The sequence below is a fragment of the Bombina bombina genome, chromosome 4, assembly GCF_027579735.1.
Source record: "Bombina bombina isolate aBomBom1 chromosome 4, aBomBom1.pri, whole genome shotgun sequence".
Taxonomy (NCBI): Eukaryota; Metazoa; Chordata; class Amphibia; order Anura; family Bombinatoridae; genus Bombina; species Bombina bombina.
Genome location: NC_069502.1, coordinates 883,552,797 through 883,569,739, shown reverse-complemented (window position 1 = coordinate 883,569,739; position 16,943 = coordinate 883,552,797). Strand labels below are relative to the sequence as shown.

The 16,943-nt window shown below is 39.4% G+C and overlaps 1 protein-coding gene across 1 annotated transcript in view; it reads left to right on the top strand.

The window, feature by feature from the left end:
* SHPRH (SNF2 histone linker PHD RING helicase) overlaps positions 1-16,943 on the top strand; it is a 307,366-nt gene that overhangs the window by 14,868 nt on the left and 275,555 nt on the right. The window contains exons 5-6 of the mRNA XM_053712489.1: positions 11,054-11,132; positions 13,998-14,148. Of these exons, the coding sequence (XP_053568464.1) occupies positions 11,054-11,132; positions 13,998-14,148 (230 nt within the window). The remainder of the gene's footprint in view (positions 1-11,053; positions 11,133-13,997; positions 14,149-16,943) is intronic.

Below are 16,943 nucleotides of genomic sequence, written 5' to 3'. Positions count from 1 at the left end.
AGTCATTCTTTGCCTTTCTTCACGATTGGAAGCCAAGTAAGGTTTTTCTGAGAGTGTTATCGATACATTGATTCAAGCTCGTAATCCAGTTACTCATCATATCTACCATAAAGTATGGAGGACTTACTTATACTGTTGTGAAGAGCGTGGGTTTTCCTGGCACAAGGTTAAGGTTGCCAGAATTTTATCTTTTCTCCAGGATGGACTGGAGAAGGGTCTATCTGGTAGTTCCCTAAAGGGACAGATCTCGGCCCTGTCAGTGTTACTGCTGAGCTCCTGGATGTGCAGTCCTTGGTCAAGGCTCTGACTAGGATCAGACCTGTGTTTAGATCTGGGGCTCCGCCTTGGAGCCTCAATCTTGTTCTACGTGTTTTGCAACAGGCTCCATTAGAGCCTATGCATGCTGTTGACATTAAATTGTTATCTTGGAAAGTTCTCTTTTTGTTGGCAATAACCTCTGTGCGCAGAGTGTCTGAGAAGTCTGTTTTGCAAGTGATCCCCCTTATCTTGTTTTCTATGCTGATAAGGGAGTTTTACGTACCAAATTAGGTTTCCTTCCTAAGGTAGTGTCGGATCGCAACATCAATCAGGTGATTGTTGTTCTTTCATTTTGTCTTAATCCTTCTTCAGCGAAGGAATGTTTGCTTCACAATCTGTCTGAACTCCTTAGTAGCCTGAAGATAAAACTTCAAACCAGGAACCACATCCAATCTTCCTCTCTTTCATCTATACGGGGAAGCGTAAGGGACTGAAGGCTACTACGACTTCCCTATCTTTCTGGTTGAGGAGTGTCATCTGCTTAGCTTACGAGACAGCGGGACATCAGCCTCTTGAGAGGATAACGGCTCATTCCACTAGAGCAGTGGCTTCCTCCTGAGCTTTTAAGAATGAAGCCTCTATGGATCAGATTTGTAAGGTGGCTACCTGGTCCTCCTTACACACTTTTTCTAAATTTTACAAGTTTGATATTTTTGCTTCGGCTGAAGCAGCTTTCGGGAGAAAAGTTTTGCAGGTTGTGGTGCCCTCAGAATAGGGTCCGCCTCTCTTTCTTTTTTTTTTTTTTTTTTTGTTCCCTCCCGTTATTCATTCAGTGTCCTCTGGAGCTTGGGTATAGTTTTCCCAACAGTAAGGAATGAAGTTGTGGACTCTCCCTGCCTTATGGAAGGAAAACATAATTTATGCTTACCAGATAAATTCCTTTCCTTCCTGGCAGGGAGAGTCCACGACCCCGCCGTAAATTTTGTTTCGATGGGCGTATCCCTTTTTATATTTTTTCTTCTGGCACCTTTTATACCCTGATGTTTCTCCTACTTTTCCTCGTTCCCCCGGCAGAATGACTGGTGGTGGGGGAAGTGGTAGGGATATTTAAGCCTTTGGCTGGGGTGTCTTTGCCTTCTCCTGGTGGCCAGGTGTTGTATTTCCCAACAGTAAGGAATGAAGTCATGGACTCTCCCTGCCAGGAAGGAAAGGGATTTATCTGGTAAGCATAAATTTATGTTTTTAAACAACTTTGCATTTTTATTCTGTTATCTAATGTTTTGTTCTGTTGATAAGTATACCTAGGCTCAGGAGCATGCAGTGCACTACTAGCTTGTGGTTGGTGGCTGCACAATATATTCCTCTTGTCATTGGTTCACCCAATGTTTTTAGCTAGCTCCAAGCAGTGCATTGCTGCTCCTTTAACAAAGGACACAAAGAGAATGAAGCAAATTTGGTAATTTAAGTAAACTGGAAAGTTGTTTAAAAGTGTATGCTCTTGCTGAATCATCCAAGAAAAATGATGGGTTTAATGTCCCTTTAAAGGGATTTGAAACCCAAAACAATTATTTCTGGATTCAGACAAAGCATATAATTTTAATCTACTTTCCAATTAACTGATGTTATTGAATTTGCTTTGCTCTCTTAGTATCCTTTATTGAACGAACAACAATGCACTGCTTGGAGCTAGATGAACGTTTCAGATGAGCCAATAACAGGAATATATGTGCAGCTGCCAATCAGCAGCTTGCTCCCTGTAGTGCACTGCTGCTCCTGAGCCTATAAGTACCTAAGTATTATTTTCAACAAAGGTTACCAAGAAAACAAATTTTATAATAGGAAGGAAGCATTTTAGGTTTCATGTCCCTTTAAGTTTAAAAAAACTCAAATGTGGTCAATATGATAACACAACTGCAGAGATTCATCTCAGCAGAGTTCTATAAATTCTTAGTGCTTTTAGCACCACTGTTTCTAGCCCAGCACAGTAAGCCCATCATTGTTCAATACATCTAGGGCCAGGTGATTTGATGCTCTCATCTGTGGCAAAATTATCTAAGAGGTCTCATCAGTTCTGCAAACTCCCTCCAATAATTTAAAGGCACAGTCTAGTCAAAATTACACTTTCATGATTCAGTTAGGGCATGCAATTTTAAATAACTTTCCAATTCACTTTTATCATCAAATTTGCTTTGTTCTTTTGGTATTCTTAGTTGAAAGCTAAACCTAGGTAGGCTCATATGCTAATCTCAGTGCATTTGACAGTTTTCTTTTTAATGACACGATGAGTCCACGGATCATCTTAATTACTAATGGGAATTACCTCTCCTGCCCTGCAGGAGGCGGCAAAGAGCACCACAGCAAAGCTGTTAAATAGCTCCTCCCTTCCCTCCCACTCCAGTCATTCTCTTTGCCTACGTTTAGAGCAAGGAGGTGGTAAATTAGGTGTTAGAAAAGATTCTTCAATCAAGAGTTTATTATTTTTAAAGTAGTGCAAGATTGTGCTGCTTTTTCCTAGGGTGTAGCCGTAGTCCATATCAGTCTCTTCAGTAGAGCAGTGGTGGCTTTAGAGCCGTAGTCCATATCAGTCTCTTCAGTAGAGCAGTGGTGGCTTTAGAGCAATGGGAACTTGTGGGACATAATTCTCACTGCGCCTCCCATACTGATGCTGCCCTAACCCTGAAAACCTGTGGGATCTTAATCTGTTTTTTCTTTTATCACAGGTCCATTGGAGGGATAGGACCTCTTAAACCTGGGAACTGCCTTGCTGTCAGACAGAAGATGAGGTAAGTGCTGACTTTTTTTCTGGGGGTAGAAAGAAATCTCAGAAAAAGTTTAGGCACTTTATGATTTTTTTTTAATTTTTTTTTAAAAAGTTGTATTGAGATTTTCATGAACATATACAATACAAGCAATATTGCCAAAACTTAGATAATACAGACATTGACGTAAAATTCACAACAGTAAAGTAATGTACAGTCTAAGTATTATACTGAATCAGAGTAAAGTAGGCGGTGATATCTATAATCTCATTTTTTACTTACTTATGAGACCTCCTCAGAAGAATAGGCCACTCTTGGGCCATGATAAAAGGGCAGTACTAGATGGAGGTAAGTCTGTTAATTCTATAGCCACTTTTGGGCTTGATAAAATGTGAGAAAAGTAAATATATATCTATCAACAACTAGAATGCAACAGTGTCCCACATAGGTGAGTAAAATGAACTTCTGGGGTATTATGATGTCTGTGCAACCACTAAACTCCAATCATCTATTTCTGAGGAGCATGAAATTAATTAAGAGTATGAGGGCTTAAGGTCTTAGTGTGAAGGTATCGGAGTGCCTGCAAGCATGAGGCCTATAAGTAATAATGTGGCCACATTATTAGTGTTAGATAGTGGCCTGTGTAGTCTGAGGTCTATCCAATCAGGTGTCTTAAGGAGATCGCTAAATATGGCTACCACGGAGGGAGGTATTATACAGAAAATTATATGCATATCATCTGAAAATTGATGTAGGAACAAAAAAAAATGGTAAAAAGCAGTTATTGGTAAGAAAGAAAATAAACTTAGGGCATATCTGTGTTCTGAGCGATCTTAACTAAAAAGGCAAACCAAGTTTATTCTTTAGTGGAGTCACTAGGTAGTCACTGAATCGTCTCTAGGTAGCAGAAAAATCCTGTGTATTGAGACCTCTCATAAACGGCATCTGTCTCTCTAGTTTACAAGAGATTTGCTAGAAACGGAGCAGATGTTATCGTCATTGTATGATGGGTTTGCTATTAAAGGTAAAGTCTCTGAATTGGGACTACTAACAAACACATCATATGTCTCTATTATAGGGCAGTAGTCCCGGATCACCAAACATATTTACCCCACTCCGTGTCTGTCAATTGGCCTCACGATGGCTTGTGCCTTAAGCATAAGTTAAGGAGGCTGCTTTCTGAAGGAGCTGCAAGCCCCTAGCTGTTCAGGTTCTGCTGGAGGAGTGAAGCCGGATTGGAGAGATGATGGTCCTAGGCCACATGCATTGAGAGCAGGTACCGTAATGATCTCGGTCAACCAAGTGTTCCGTGGGTCTGGGCTGTTATTCACGCTGAGCTGCGGTGTCTGTAGCGCAATGTCTGTGACAGTGTTCTCCCCCTTTAGTTCACTGCTACATGTGTGATAGGTGTCACAGCTTGGGGGATGCGGGTATCCCAAACCACGGGAAGCGAATGGAACAACTGCAAGCAGGACTCCACAAAATGAGCTCGCCCTACCGGACCACTCTCTCCCATGTAAGTTCTTCTTAGGTGGGCCCGAAACCCTCAATTTAGTTGGACAAACCCCAGGTGCTTCCCCAGTAAGGGAAAAGAGGGTCGGGAGATGTGCAAACAAGGGTTGCGGTTCGTAAACACCATGGGGCACTTTAGTGGCGTCGGACCGCATGGACCTCTGTCTGTAAGGGTTAGTTGCAACATGCTGCGAATTATCTGGAGCTCCACTCCTCCCGAAGGGCTCACCTCAGCACATTCAGCGCCTACTTGTGTTACAGCTCCCTGCACCCAGCAAGCTGCTTGCTCCGTCGCCCCTTCTGTATTTGGGCCGGTACTGTCTTCTGACAGCGTTAGACGGGATGTATCAGCTTTGTAGATTTTAGGTGCCTGGGTCGAGTACTTGAATGGTTCTGGCAAAGGCTGTGCCTCTCTTTTCATTTTAGAGCAAACACCCTTTAGGGATGTGAATTCCTCCTGTAGTACTTCGTGAAGGCTGAGGAAGTGTGCATCCAGCATGGCTTTCACTTCAGGAATAGCTTGGCATTGAGCGCCATATTGGAAAAACAAGATGCAAATCTCCGACAGGCGTATCAGACCTTTCACTGATTGCAAACAGTAAAGTACCCGTTGAAATAAGGGATGACTAGAGCTTTTCCTCCTCTTTGTCAGAAGTTATGGTTAACGAGCTGTCCAGTTACTATAGAACTGGTTTGATAACCCAGAGTCCTGGGGGGGGTATATTGGCGGCAGCTTTGACAACACTATCGGCCTAGAGAGGCCTCTCAGTCTCGTGGCTAGATGTAATGCAATCAGCTGAGGAAAATAGGTAATCCGTTATGAGTAAGGTGACTCCAGGCTCTTCTTGGATAGCACCAGGAAGTGTAACTATGATTCCCAAAAAGAAAATTAAATTATAGTTGAAAATAACTCTAAAATAACTTGTAAGACCTGGAGCTTCTCACACACACGTCCTACCGCAACAGCTATAGGCTCCGCCCCCCGCACTTTATGATTTTTATTCAAGCCTCATTAAAATTGGGATAGATTCTCCTAGTGTGTTAGGGGACACTATGGCAGCTTGGACGCAGGCACTGGGGCTGAATGCGACATGTGACCCTCATCTCCCGGCAGTTTCATAACTAATAACTGACCAGGAGATTACATGTTGACTACTACGACGAGTTTGGACAATGCTACAGGGAAAATCAGAGCAAGCTCAGTGCGTAGGGGGTGTATATGTTAAAATGTACAAACGGACTAAGCAGCTGCCTTAAAAGCTGATCAGTCCGTTATTTTGATCACAGTGGTTAAAATTTAGGATTAATGGCGACAGGGCAGATAGCTATTGATACGCCCACAATGGGCAGAGCTTGTGTGGCGCCAATTTATTTGCGCAACTTGTTCCGATAACTCTTCCGGTTATAGGAAGGAACAGAGGATGTTTACTCTGAGTGTTTGCGCTTAGGAGCAGCGCTACAGTTGCATCAAAATTTTGAGCGCATGGGCTGGCAGGCACCTCAGGTGGGTTAAACTGAGGTGTAGAGGGGGTTTGCAGCTCTCTTGCACCTTATGTACCGATCCACCCATTTCTGCCTGCATAACAATAAAAAGTTACTCTTTAAAATTTAAAATGACAGTAACATCTGTTATGTGACCTAATACATACATTCATTATCATGTTACAGTGCCTTCCTGGCTAATTAAATATGAACATTGAGTTTAAATTTAATAAAAAAAAAAAAAGTTAAGACTTTTATTTGAATATGCTTCATATGTGAGTCAGGTTGGTCCAAGAGACCCTACAGAGTGTCACCTTATGTTTTTTGTAAAAACGGTGGAACCTCCAATCCCTTTCTTTGTTCCTTATGTTGTGAAAACTTTACTATAGGGATTAAAAGTTTTCTCCTCAAGTGACAATAACATTTTATAGCCCACACATGCAGTGCCCTGCAATTCCTCACTAACTCCATTTGGAGTTACTTGCAAGACATTGATTCTCTAATGTCCTTAGCGATATCCGTTGCATTATCTGTTTTTCCTATGCTACAGGGAAAATGCTTGGGGAAGTGTATTTAATCAGATACAGTAGTAGCTATTCCGAATGTTTCTTCCCTAAAGCCTGTAGAGGAAGATACTTTAGTAGTATATAAGGGGAAAAAATCTCAGACTCTGTCTGGGTAATACCTTTATCTAATACTGAAGTGGTTTCTTACAGTTTAAGCTTGAACACCTCCATTTGTTACCTAAGGAGGTTCTAACTATCCTGAAAGTCTCTGACATTACTGGCGTAGTCAACCCTAATCAGTACAGTAAAGCTAAACAAGTATTTTGATGTGCCCTCCATGGTGTACGTATCTTTTGGTACCAGAAACCAGGTACCCCTTTTTGTCCTAACTTTAATGGATGTTTTCTGTGCCAGACTCTGAGGAGTCTTGGATGACGGTTCCCTAGGAGGTAAAATAATGTATGTACAACAGGGTTTACAGTGACTACATGCAGTTTTAACATTACTAGTGTGGCAGCATTAAAAAAAAATAAAAAAAATAATATATATATATATATATATATATATATATATCCAGGACTGGATAAGGGCCTTGAAATTATCCAACTTATTTTCTAAAGATGCTTGCCTTCAGGGCAAATTAAGATTTCAAGCTTCCTATAATGACCCTCAGAGCATTATGGTTAAGGTACTGGTCTGCAGATGTCTCATCTAAGTCTAGACTTTGGTGATTCCTTACAAGGGAAGGACCTTGTTTAGACCTGGTTTGACGGCGATAACTTTGATATTACGGGAGATGAGGACTTTTCCCTCCCTCGGGATAAGAGAAATAAATCGGACGTCAGAGTAATTTTATTTTGAGGAAAATTCTTCCACCTCCTCTTCCAAGCGGGAGCAGTCCAAGCCTTCCTGGAGATCCAATCGGTCTTGGAATAGGGGAATGCAGTTCAAGAAGGCCTGCTGTTGAATCAAAGGTCTACTCAGCCTTTCATCCTTCTGATGCTTTCCTTCTTCGTTCAAAAAGTTTAAGATTTTTCCTCCCAGGGGCAAGTTCTGCTTTAAGATCTTCTGCAGACCAGACAGAAAGAGAGGCGTTCTTAAACATGTATGGAATTTCTTCGACCTGGGAGTGATAGTTTCTGTTCCAAAGCAGGAACGAGATCTGGGTTTCTACTCCGTTCTGTTCGTGGTTCCCATGAGGGAACCGTAAGACTATTTTTATTCATGAGTCTAATCAAGATGGAAACTATTATTTCCATTCTTCCTTGGGCCCAAGAGGGTCAATTCATGACAACAGTGGAATTAAAGGACGTGTTCCTACATTTCCCTATTCACAAGGATCATCACAAGTTTTTAAGGTTTACCTTTCTAGTCAAACACTTCCAATTTGTGGCTCTTCCTTTTGGTCTTGTTACAGCAACCAGAAGTTTCTCAAGGGTTCTGGGTTCGCTGTTGACGGTGCCTCAGGTTATGAAGCATTGCAGTGGCACCCTATCTGGATGACATCCTGGTCCAGGCGCCATCCTTTCTACAAGCAGGATTCCTCACGACAATATTGTCTTCCTTCCTGCAATCTCACGGTTGGAATTTAAATTTGGAAAAAAGCTGCATAGTTCCAAACACAAGGGTATCTTCCTTAGGAACATTAGATTCCCTATCAAGGTAGTTTTTTCTTTCAGAAGTCAGGAATTCAAAGATTTTGATTCTGATCTTGTTCTGCAGTCCACTCCTTGGCCATCAGTGGCTCAGTGCATGGAGGTATCAGGCTGATGGTTGCGGCAATGGACATCAACCCGTTTATTCGGTTTCACCTCAGACCTCTGCAGTTAAACATTCTCAAACAATGGAACGAGGATTATGCAGACTTTTCTCCTCAAATAATACTGGAGCAGGAGACATGGGATTCTCTTCAATGGTGGTTGTCTCTGGATCATCTCCCCCAGGGAACCTGTTTTCGCAGACCATCATGGGTGATTAGGACGACAGATGCCAGCCTTCTAGGTTGCGGAGCAGTCTGGGGCTCCCTAAAGGATCAGGGAGTTTGGACTCAGTCAGAGTCTGTTCTACCCATAATCATTCTGGAGCTGAGAGCGATCTTCATTGTTCTTCTGACCTGGCCCCAGTTAGCCTAGTTCCAGTTTATCAGGTTCCAGTCGGACAACATAGCTTCAGTTACTTACGTCAATCATCATGGGGGACGAAGAGTTCCTTAGCAATGATAGACGTAACCAAAATAATTCAGTGGGCGGAAGCCCACTCTTGCTGTCTGTCTGCGATCCTCATCCCAGGGGTGGACAACTGGGAGGCGGACTTCCGGAGCAGGCAGACTTTTCATCCGGGGGAGTGGGAACTCCATCCGGAAGTGTTTTACAGTCTGATTCTCAGATGGGGTCAGCCGGAATTGGATCTCATGGCATCTCTGCAGAATGCCAAGCTTCCGAGGTACGGGTCGAGGTCCAGGGACCCTCAGGCGGTACTGATGCCCTGGCGGCGCCTTGGACCTTCAGTTTAGCATACCTATTTCTTCTGTTTTCCTTTCTTCCTCGAGTCATTGCTCTAATCAAGCAGGAAAGGGCCTCGGTGATCCCCATCGCACCAGCTTGACCTCGCAGGATTTGGTATTCGGAGCTGGTGGTCATATCATCTCTGCCACCTTGGAAACGTCAGTTGGGGAAGGACCTTCTACTTCAAGGACCCTTCCTTTATCCAACTCTAATTTCTCTGAAACTGACTGCTTGGAGATTGAACGCTGTATTCAAGGGCTACTCTTGGAGTAGAGTTAGGTTTCCTAGAATTGTATTTTCTCCAAGAGGGTTTGGAGAAAGAATTATCTACAAGTTCCTTTCGGGGTCAAATTTCTGCCTTATTTATTTTGTTACACAAGCTTCTGACAGATGTTCCAGATGTGTAATCCTTTTGTCAGGCTTTGATTAGGATCAGGCCTGGGTTTAAGTCAGTTACTCCTACATGGAGTTCTTAGTTCAGTTCTCAAAGTGCTGCAAGGGGCTCCATTTGAGCCTATGCTTTCCTTGGATATTAAGTTGTTATCTTGGAAGGTTTTATTTCTTGTAGCTATTTCTTCTGCTCGTAGAGTGTAAGAGCTCTCGGCATTGCAGTATGAGTCCCCTTACCATATTTTTCATTCAGATAAGGTAGTTTTACGTACTAAATTAGGATTTCTTCCTAAGGTTGTTTCTGATCGGAACATTTATCAAGAGATTGTTTTTCCTTCCTTGTGTCTTAATTCTACTTCTCAGAAGGAACGACTTCTGCACAATTTGGACGTAGTTTGGGCTTTAAAGTTTTTCCTGCAGGCGACTAAGGATTTTCGTCAGTCTTCTGCTTTGTCTGTGGTTTTCTCAGGAAAACATTATGGACAGAAAGCTACGGCTACTTCCCTTTCTTTTGGCTGAAGAGTATCATACATTTTGCATATGAGACTGCTGGACAGCAGCCTCCAGAGAGAGTTACGGCTCATTCCACGAGGGCTGTTGCTTCCTCACAGGCATTCAAGAATGAAGCTTCTGTGGAACAGATTTGCAAGGCTGAAATTTGGTCATCTCTTCACACTTTTTCAAATTTTGCCTTGGCCGAGGCCGTTTTTGGGAGAAAGGTTCTTCAAGCAGTGGTGCCTTCCGCTTAGGTTCCCTGTCTTGTCCCTCCGGTATAATCTGTGTACTCTAGCTTGGGTATTGGTTCCCATTAGTTATTAAAATGATCCGTGGACCCATCGTGTCATTAAAAACAAAATTTATGCTTACCTGATAAATGTATTTCTTTTTTGACATGATGAGTCCACAGCCCGGTCTGTTGTTTAGACCGGTTATTTATATGTTATAAACTCCAGACACCTCTGCACCTTGTTCTTCCTTTCTCTCCTTAACTTCGGTCGAATGACTGGAGTGGGAGGGAAGGGAGGAGCTATTTAACAGCTTTGCTGTGGTGCTCTTTGCCGCCTCCTGCAGGGCAGGAGAGGTAATTCCCATTAGTAATTAAGATGATCCGTGGACTCATTGTGTCAAAAAAAGAAATAAATTTATCAGGTAAGCATAAATTTTGTTTTTCACAGCTAGAGGGCGTTGGTTCATGTATTCCATATAGATAACTGTGCTCACACAGTGCAGTTACTTATGAGAGGACACTGATTGGCTAAAATGTAAGTCTGTCAAAAGAACTAAAATAAGGGGGCAGTCTGCAGAGGCTTAGATACAAGGTAATCACAGAGGTAAAAAGTGTATTTATATAACTGTTGGTTATGCAAAACTGGGGAATGGGTAAGAAAGGGATTATCTAGCTTTTAAACAAAAATTCTGGCGTAGACTGTCTCTTTAAGAAAGGCAAATCTTACCTTGTAATCTGTTTATCTAGCTATACAGGATTCTGTTTGTAAAGGGGATACTTGCATTGAAAAAAAAAGATCCCATGATTTCTCAAGTTTTGATATTCAGATCCCTAATTATTACAGGAAAAAGATAAATGATGAATTTTTTTTACAATTAACAACCACTGAGAACAAAATAACATTTTTTATCCTAGAGAATACACTACACTTGTTGTGGCGAGAAGTAACTACTATCGATGGAGCCAAAATTTACTATAACCCTTTCACTGGAAGGTGAGTATTAAATAAAACAAAAAGTACTTAAATGATTTGTTCACTGGAATACTATAAATTCACAATTTAGTTTATATTCTGTACTATAATAGCAAATAGTATTAAATGGACAGTAAAGTCAGAATTAGACTTTCATGATTTAGACAGAGCATGCCATTTTTATCAACTTTCCAATTTACCTTTATTATTTAATTTGCTTCCTTCTCTTGTTATCCTAAGCTCAGGAGCAGCAAAGAACCTGGGTTTTAGCTGCTTATTGGTGGCTGCATATATATACTGATTGTTATTGGCTCACCCATGTGTTCAGTTAGAAACCAGTAATGCATTGCTGCTCCTTCAACAAATGATACTAAGAGAATGAAACACATTTGATAATAGAAAAAAAAAAACTGGAAAGTTGTTTAAAATTGTATGTTCTTGGTTCATTTCCCGGTCGTGACTTGCTGGTTTTTCTTTTTTTTTTTTTTTGACCGTATACAGAAAGCTGGGGAAAGGGGGGGAAGAAAAAGAGAGAAAAAGTATATTCAACAGGAAAATGATAAGATTAAGAAATGACAGAATGGAATTTAATTAATACAGGCAGAAAGAGTCTATAAAATATTAGGGGGCTTTTCTTTTTCTCTTTTGTGGAGTGCTGTTTGATGTTCAGCCCCTAACTAATTATTTGTTTATTTCTTTTCTTTTTTTTTTGTTGTTGTTGTTTTTCTTTCTCCTGAAATTATGTGGAAAATGTATAATCTGTTGAATATAATAAAAATGATTTAAAAAAAAAATGGTATGTTCTACCTAAATCGTATCCTTTAAGAAGGGATGGTGTGTCCCCTCAAATCCATAAACCTTGACATCAGTCAATAAAATGAACTTTTTGTTTTCTTCAAACATAGAATACAGTGTGTGTACAGGACTAGAAATTTCCACTAGTCTCAGACGAGCAAGATATTTTCCCATATTTTTAACATTAAAGGGATATGAAACCACATTTTTTCTTTCTTTACTCAGATAGAGCAGGCAATTTTAAGCAACTCTCTAATTTACTCCTATTATCAGTTGTTGCTTCTTTCTCTTTGTATCTTTCTTTAAAAAGTATTAATGTAGCCACCAATCAGCAAAGGCTACCTAGGGTGCTGAACCAAAAATGGGCTTGCTCCTAAGCTTACATTCCTGCTTTTTCAAATAAAGATACCAAGAGAGTGAACAAAAAATTATAATAGGAGTAAATTATAAAGTTGCGTAAAATTGCATGCTCTATCTGGATCATGAAAGAAAAAATGTAGGTTTCATATCCCTTTAAGTGGACTAGTAACTTTCTCCCTCTGGGCTACGGTGCTAATAATGTTTTTCCCCTGACTAGTGAAGTGTATGCGTGTCTGTATATATGTTGCAGGTAAAGTCAGATATTGGGTAATTGTAGGATTACCTGGGTAAAACTGACATTACCCAGCGGCCGTGGGTAAAGCCCGATGTAAAATCCTACATCTGGCTTTACTCGGGTAATCCTAGGATTACCCAAACGCTTCTGGATTAAGCTAATCACATCACTATTTTCATCCTTTGAAGACAATAGTTCTTGCAAATCACTGCATCAAACATATATATAATGCGCTGTAATTTCCCATCTTCACTATCTTTTTTGCCTCCACCTGGGGGGTTCAAAGCCCCCCTTGAAAACCTCATTCCCAAAGGTTCACTTGGGGTGGATGCCAGAGGATCGGTGTGGCGCCCCCTTCAACCACCCAGGCAGAGGCAACAAAATAGTGTAGATAGGCATTATCCAGAAGCGTTTGGGTAATCCTAGGATTACCTGTGTAAAGCCTGATGTATGATCTTACATCGGGTTTACCCACAGTCGCTAGGGTAATGTTAGTTTTAACCTGGTAAGTACTTAATGCAGAACATGCTGAGCAACTGATATGTACACTCTTGCTCATAAGCTTGACTGACAGGCAGGTAAGTGCACAATATGTACTCGGCAATCAGTGTCTGTCCTGGCTCTGAAGATGGCACCGGGGCCTGAACAGGGTGCTGATGTACAAATTTAAATAAAGGCTATAGCACACTTTTTTTTTTAATATGTATGGTGGTAAAAATATTGTATTAAAGGGCCATAATACCCAAATGTTGAAACACTTGAAAGTGATGCAGCATAGCTGTAAAAAGCTGACTAGAAAATATCACCTGAACATCTCTATGTAAAAAAGAAAGATATTTTACCTCAAAAGTTTCTCAGTAGCCACCTCCCATTGTAAAGGATTTCTAAGCAGCATATTAGTATGTCTGTCCTGGGACAGCTGAAAGGATGAGCACCATATTATCATATTATTTCACCAATCAGGTAAAGGAAGCTTACTATGAAATCTCATGAGAGTTAAGTCAAATCTCATGAGATCACAGTAAGAGTTCATGACCTCAGCACTGCTGATGCTGATTGGCTGCTGTTCATTTCTTCATTTTTTTAATTTTTTTACCTGCAGCTGGGAGCAGCTGAGTATAACTTTTTACACAGAACTTACTCTGCTGAGCTGAGGAAATTGTGAGGTAAAATCTCTTCCTTTTTTACATAGAGATGCTCAGGTGATATTTTCCTGTCAGCTTTTTACAGTTATACTGCATCAGTTTCAAGTGAATTAGCATATGAGTATTATGTCCCTTTAATGTATTTTGTACACCTTCTAGGATAGTTTTAATCCTTTTGTGTCATTATGTTTCAATAAATATCTTTATAAATCTGATTAGTTTTTCACTAACTCTTACAGATTGTATTGGTGTTTAATAATAAGAATGTATATGGCTACACATTTTTTGTTTTACATAGCTTATATGTTGCTTCTTATCTGTGTTGAGCATTTTATTTCTTTTTTTTTCTAGTATAATTCGGGATTTCCCTTTAGCTGGCCAAGAATGGCCTGGGGGGATTTTGGCAGATGAAATGGGTCTTGGGAAAACAGTGGAAGTTCTGTGTCTCATCCTTTGTCATCCAAGAAAAGATGTAAAAAAGAATGTGCTGACATTACCTGAGGTAAATAGTGCTTTGCTGTAATATTATGTTGTCTGGCTATTATTTTGACGTTTAACAAATGGATATATTTTATTTAAGTGTGTATTTGAATTTAATGGCGTACAAATTACCTTTATGTATTCAGATTTTTCTTTGTAGGGATTTCATATTTCAGATAAAGCAAGTCATGTTAAACAACTTTCCAATTCACTTCTATTATTTAAATGTGCTACTACTGAGTATATGCAAGAATTCACACTATATACGTATGTGCATTTTGTGATTGGCTGTCGCATAATGCAGGGGGAAGAAAAAATGGAAGTCAGAAAAAAAATCTACTATTCATTTGATATTCAGATTGAGTGCTTTTGCATTGTTTTTGTATTATGAATTTGTTGATTATGCAATTCTACTGTATTTAATGGGTCTTTACATTTACAATGAACTGATTTGACAGCAGTATTCCAATTCACCAAAAAAAAACCTTGAAGAAGCATTTCTCATGATTTTGGAGTTATCTAATTCATCAAAAAGAGAAATGAACAAGAACAAAAATTAGACTCAGGGACAACACATTTCATAACCGAATATAGCAATCAATCAATCAATTCTATCAAATCAGTAATATAATAAAAAAATTCTTGCCAGTTCTGAATGGGGATAAAACCCTGAGACACAACATAGATAAAGGAGTCAGATGTGTAGCCAGAATAGCACCTAACATAGGAGACATGGTAAAAAAGAGATTTGACAAAGGAATAGACCCTAGACTAAATTGGTTATCATCTGTGAAAGGCTTCTATAGATGTGGACATATTCCATGTAAAAGCTGTTCTTACAGAAAAAAAGAGCTTTACATTCACATCCACACAGACCAGACAAGCCTTCAAGATACAAAGTAGGATAGACTGCACCTCCACATTTGTAATATATCTCATAACCTGTGGCTATTGCCTTAAACAATACGTAGGTATTACAACATGCCCCTTAAAAGAAAGAATAAGGGAACACCTAATCTCTTTAGAAGAAGAAATCCCTAAAACCCCTGTAGCAAAACACTTCCACACACATGGAGAAGGCACATCACAGTTTTCGTTTGTGGGTATAGAACAAATAAGGAAAGATCCATTAGGAGGAGACAGACTCCAAAACCTACTCAGAAGAGAGGTTTATTGGATCTCAACATTAGAGACCAGAGTTACCCAAAGGGATCAACAAAAGATATGATATTAACCTCTATGTAGAATAAAACATTGCAATGAAGGAACAACAGAGCAAGATTAGCTATAAATAGTAGGAAAAATTAAGGGACTCAATAGAAAAGATGAGGATGGACAAGCATGCAAACGAATGACATAGATGGTAAAATTCACCCAATCATTAGACTATTTGGTAGTGCTATTCCATACAAATTCATTTGTGATATAACAGAGAATATCAGACTAGCACTCGTGCATGGAAAATCATTATGGAAAAAGATGAATATGTTAAAGTATGCCCCCTAAACAAAAGGTAAAATCATAAATAAAAAAACTAAATGTAAAAATACAAGATTGAAAATAATATTTCAAGCATCAAAGTGTAAGAACTGTAAATATTGCAAAGTATAGGAAATTGATGATTTTAATATTAATATGCGTAGTAAGAACATTATCTGTGAATAAGTACTCAGTAAAGAAAAAAAAATGCATGCAATGCTTTGTTTTATTTTCTGAATAATGCTTGTTCTTGTGCTGAATTAACCAACTTAATTTTTTAGAGGTGTTAGTAATCTATTGAGTCACAGGATTTAGCTGTACAAATTTTATTAGTTTCCTTTTAAATTTAGGGGTTGTGCTATGAGGATTTTTGTAGATTAATCATTTGAACCCAATTTTTTTCTTTCATGATTCAGATAGAGCATGCAATTTTAAACAACTTTCTAATTTAGTCCTATTATCAATTTTTCTTCATTCTCTTGCTTTCTTTATTTGAAAAAGAAGGTATCTAAGCTATGTTTTTGGTTTAGAACCATGGAAAGCACTTGTTTATTGGTTGGTGAATTTACCCACCAATCAGCAAGAACAACAGTGTGTTCACCAAAAATGGGCCGGCATCTAAACTTACATTCTTGCACTTCAAATAAAGATACCAAGAGAATGAAAATAATTGGTAATAGGAGTAAATTAGAAAGTTGCTTAAAATTGCATGCTCTATCTGAACCATGATAGAAAAAAAAGATAGCTCAAAATTATAATGTGCATGGTTGCATTTCATTTTTAAATTTAAGACACTTTTGCAATATAGTTCCATTAGAAAAAATGCTTGTAATAAGTTATCACTGTTTTTCAGTGTCATACGGACATATGCTGTGAGGGCCTGTGCACCAGTATTCAGGATGGTGGTAGTGTGCATTGTGCCTGAGAAGACTTAATTTGTATCATACAAGCCACTGCTGATTCTCTGAGCAGGCATGGTGTTTGATCACTGGCGCAAGGGCCATCACAGCATATGTGTGTATGCTACTGAAAAACAGTAATAACTTTTACTAAAATAAATTTTGCTAATTGAGGTATAATTACAAAATGCTTCTATTCAACTCAAATGCATCCTTGCACATTTAAGTTTTGACCTTTTCTTTCCCTTTAACTGTTTTCATGCAAAAAAAAACTATCTTGTGACAACTGATGCTGTTTTGTATATATGTGCTAGATTCATTTTGAGTATTATTGATTTATGGTGCATTCAAATAAACATATTGGTTGAATCACGCTTTAAGGGGACAGTAAAGTCCAACGTAAACTATCATGATTCAGATAGAGCATGCTGTTTAAAAA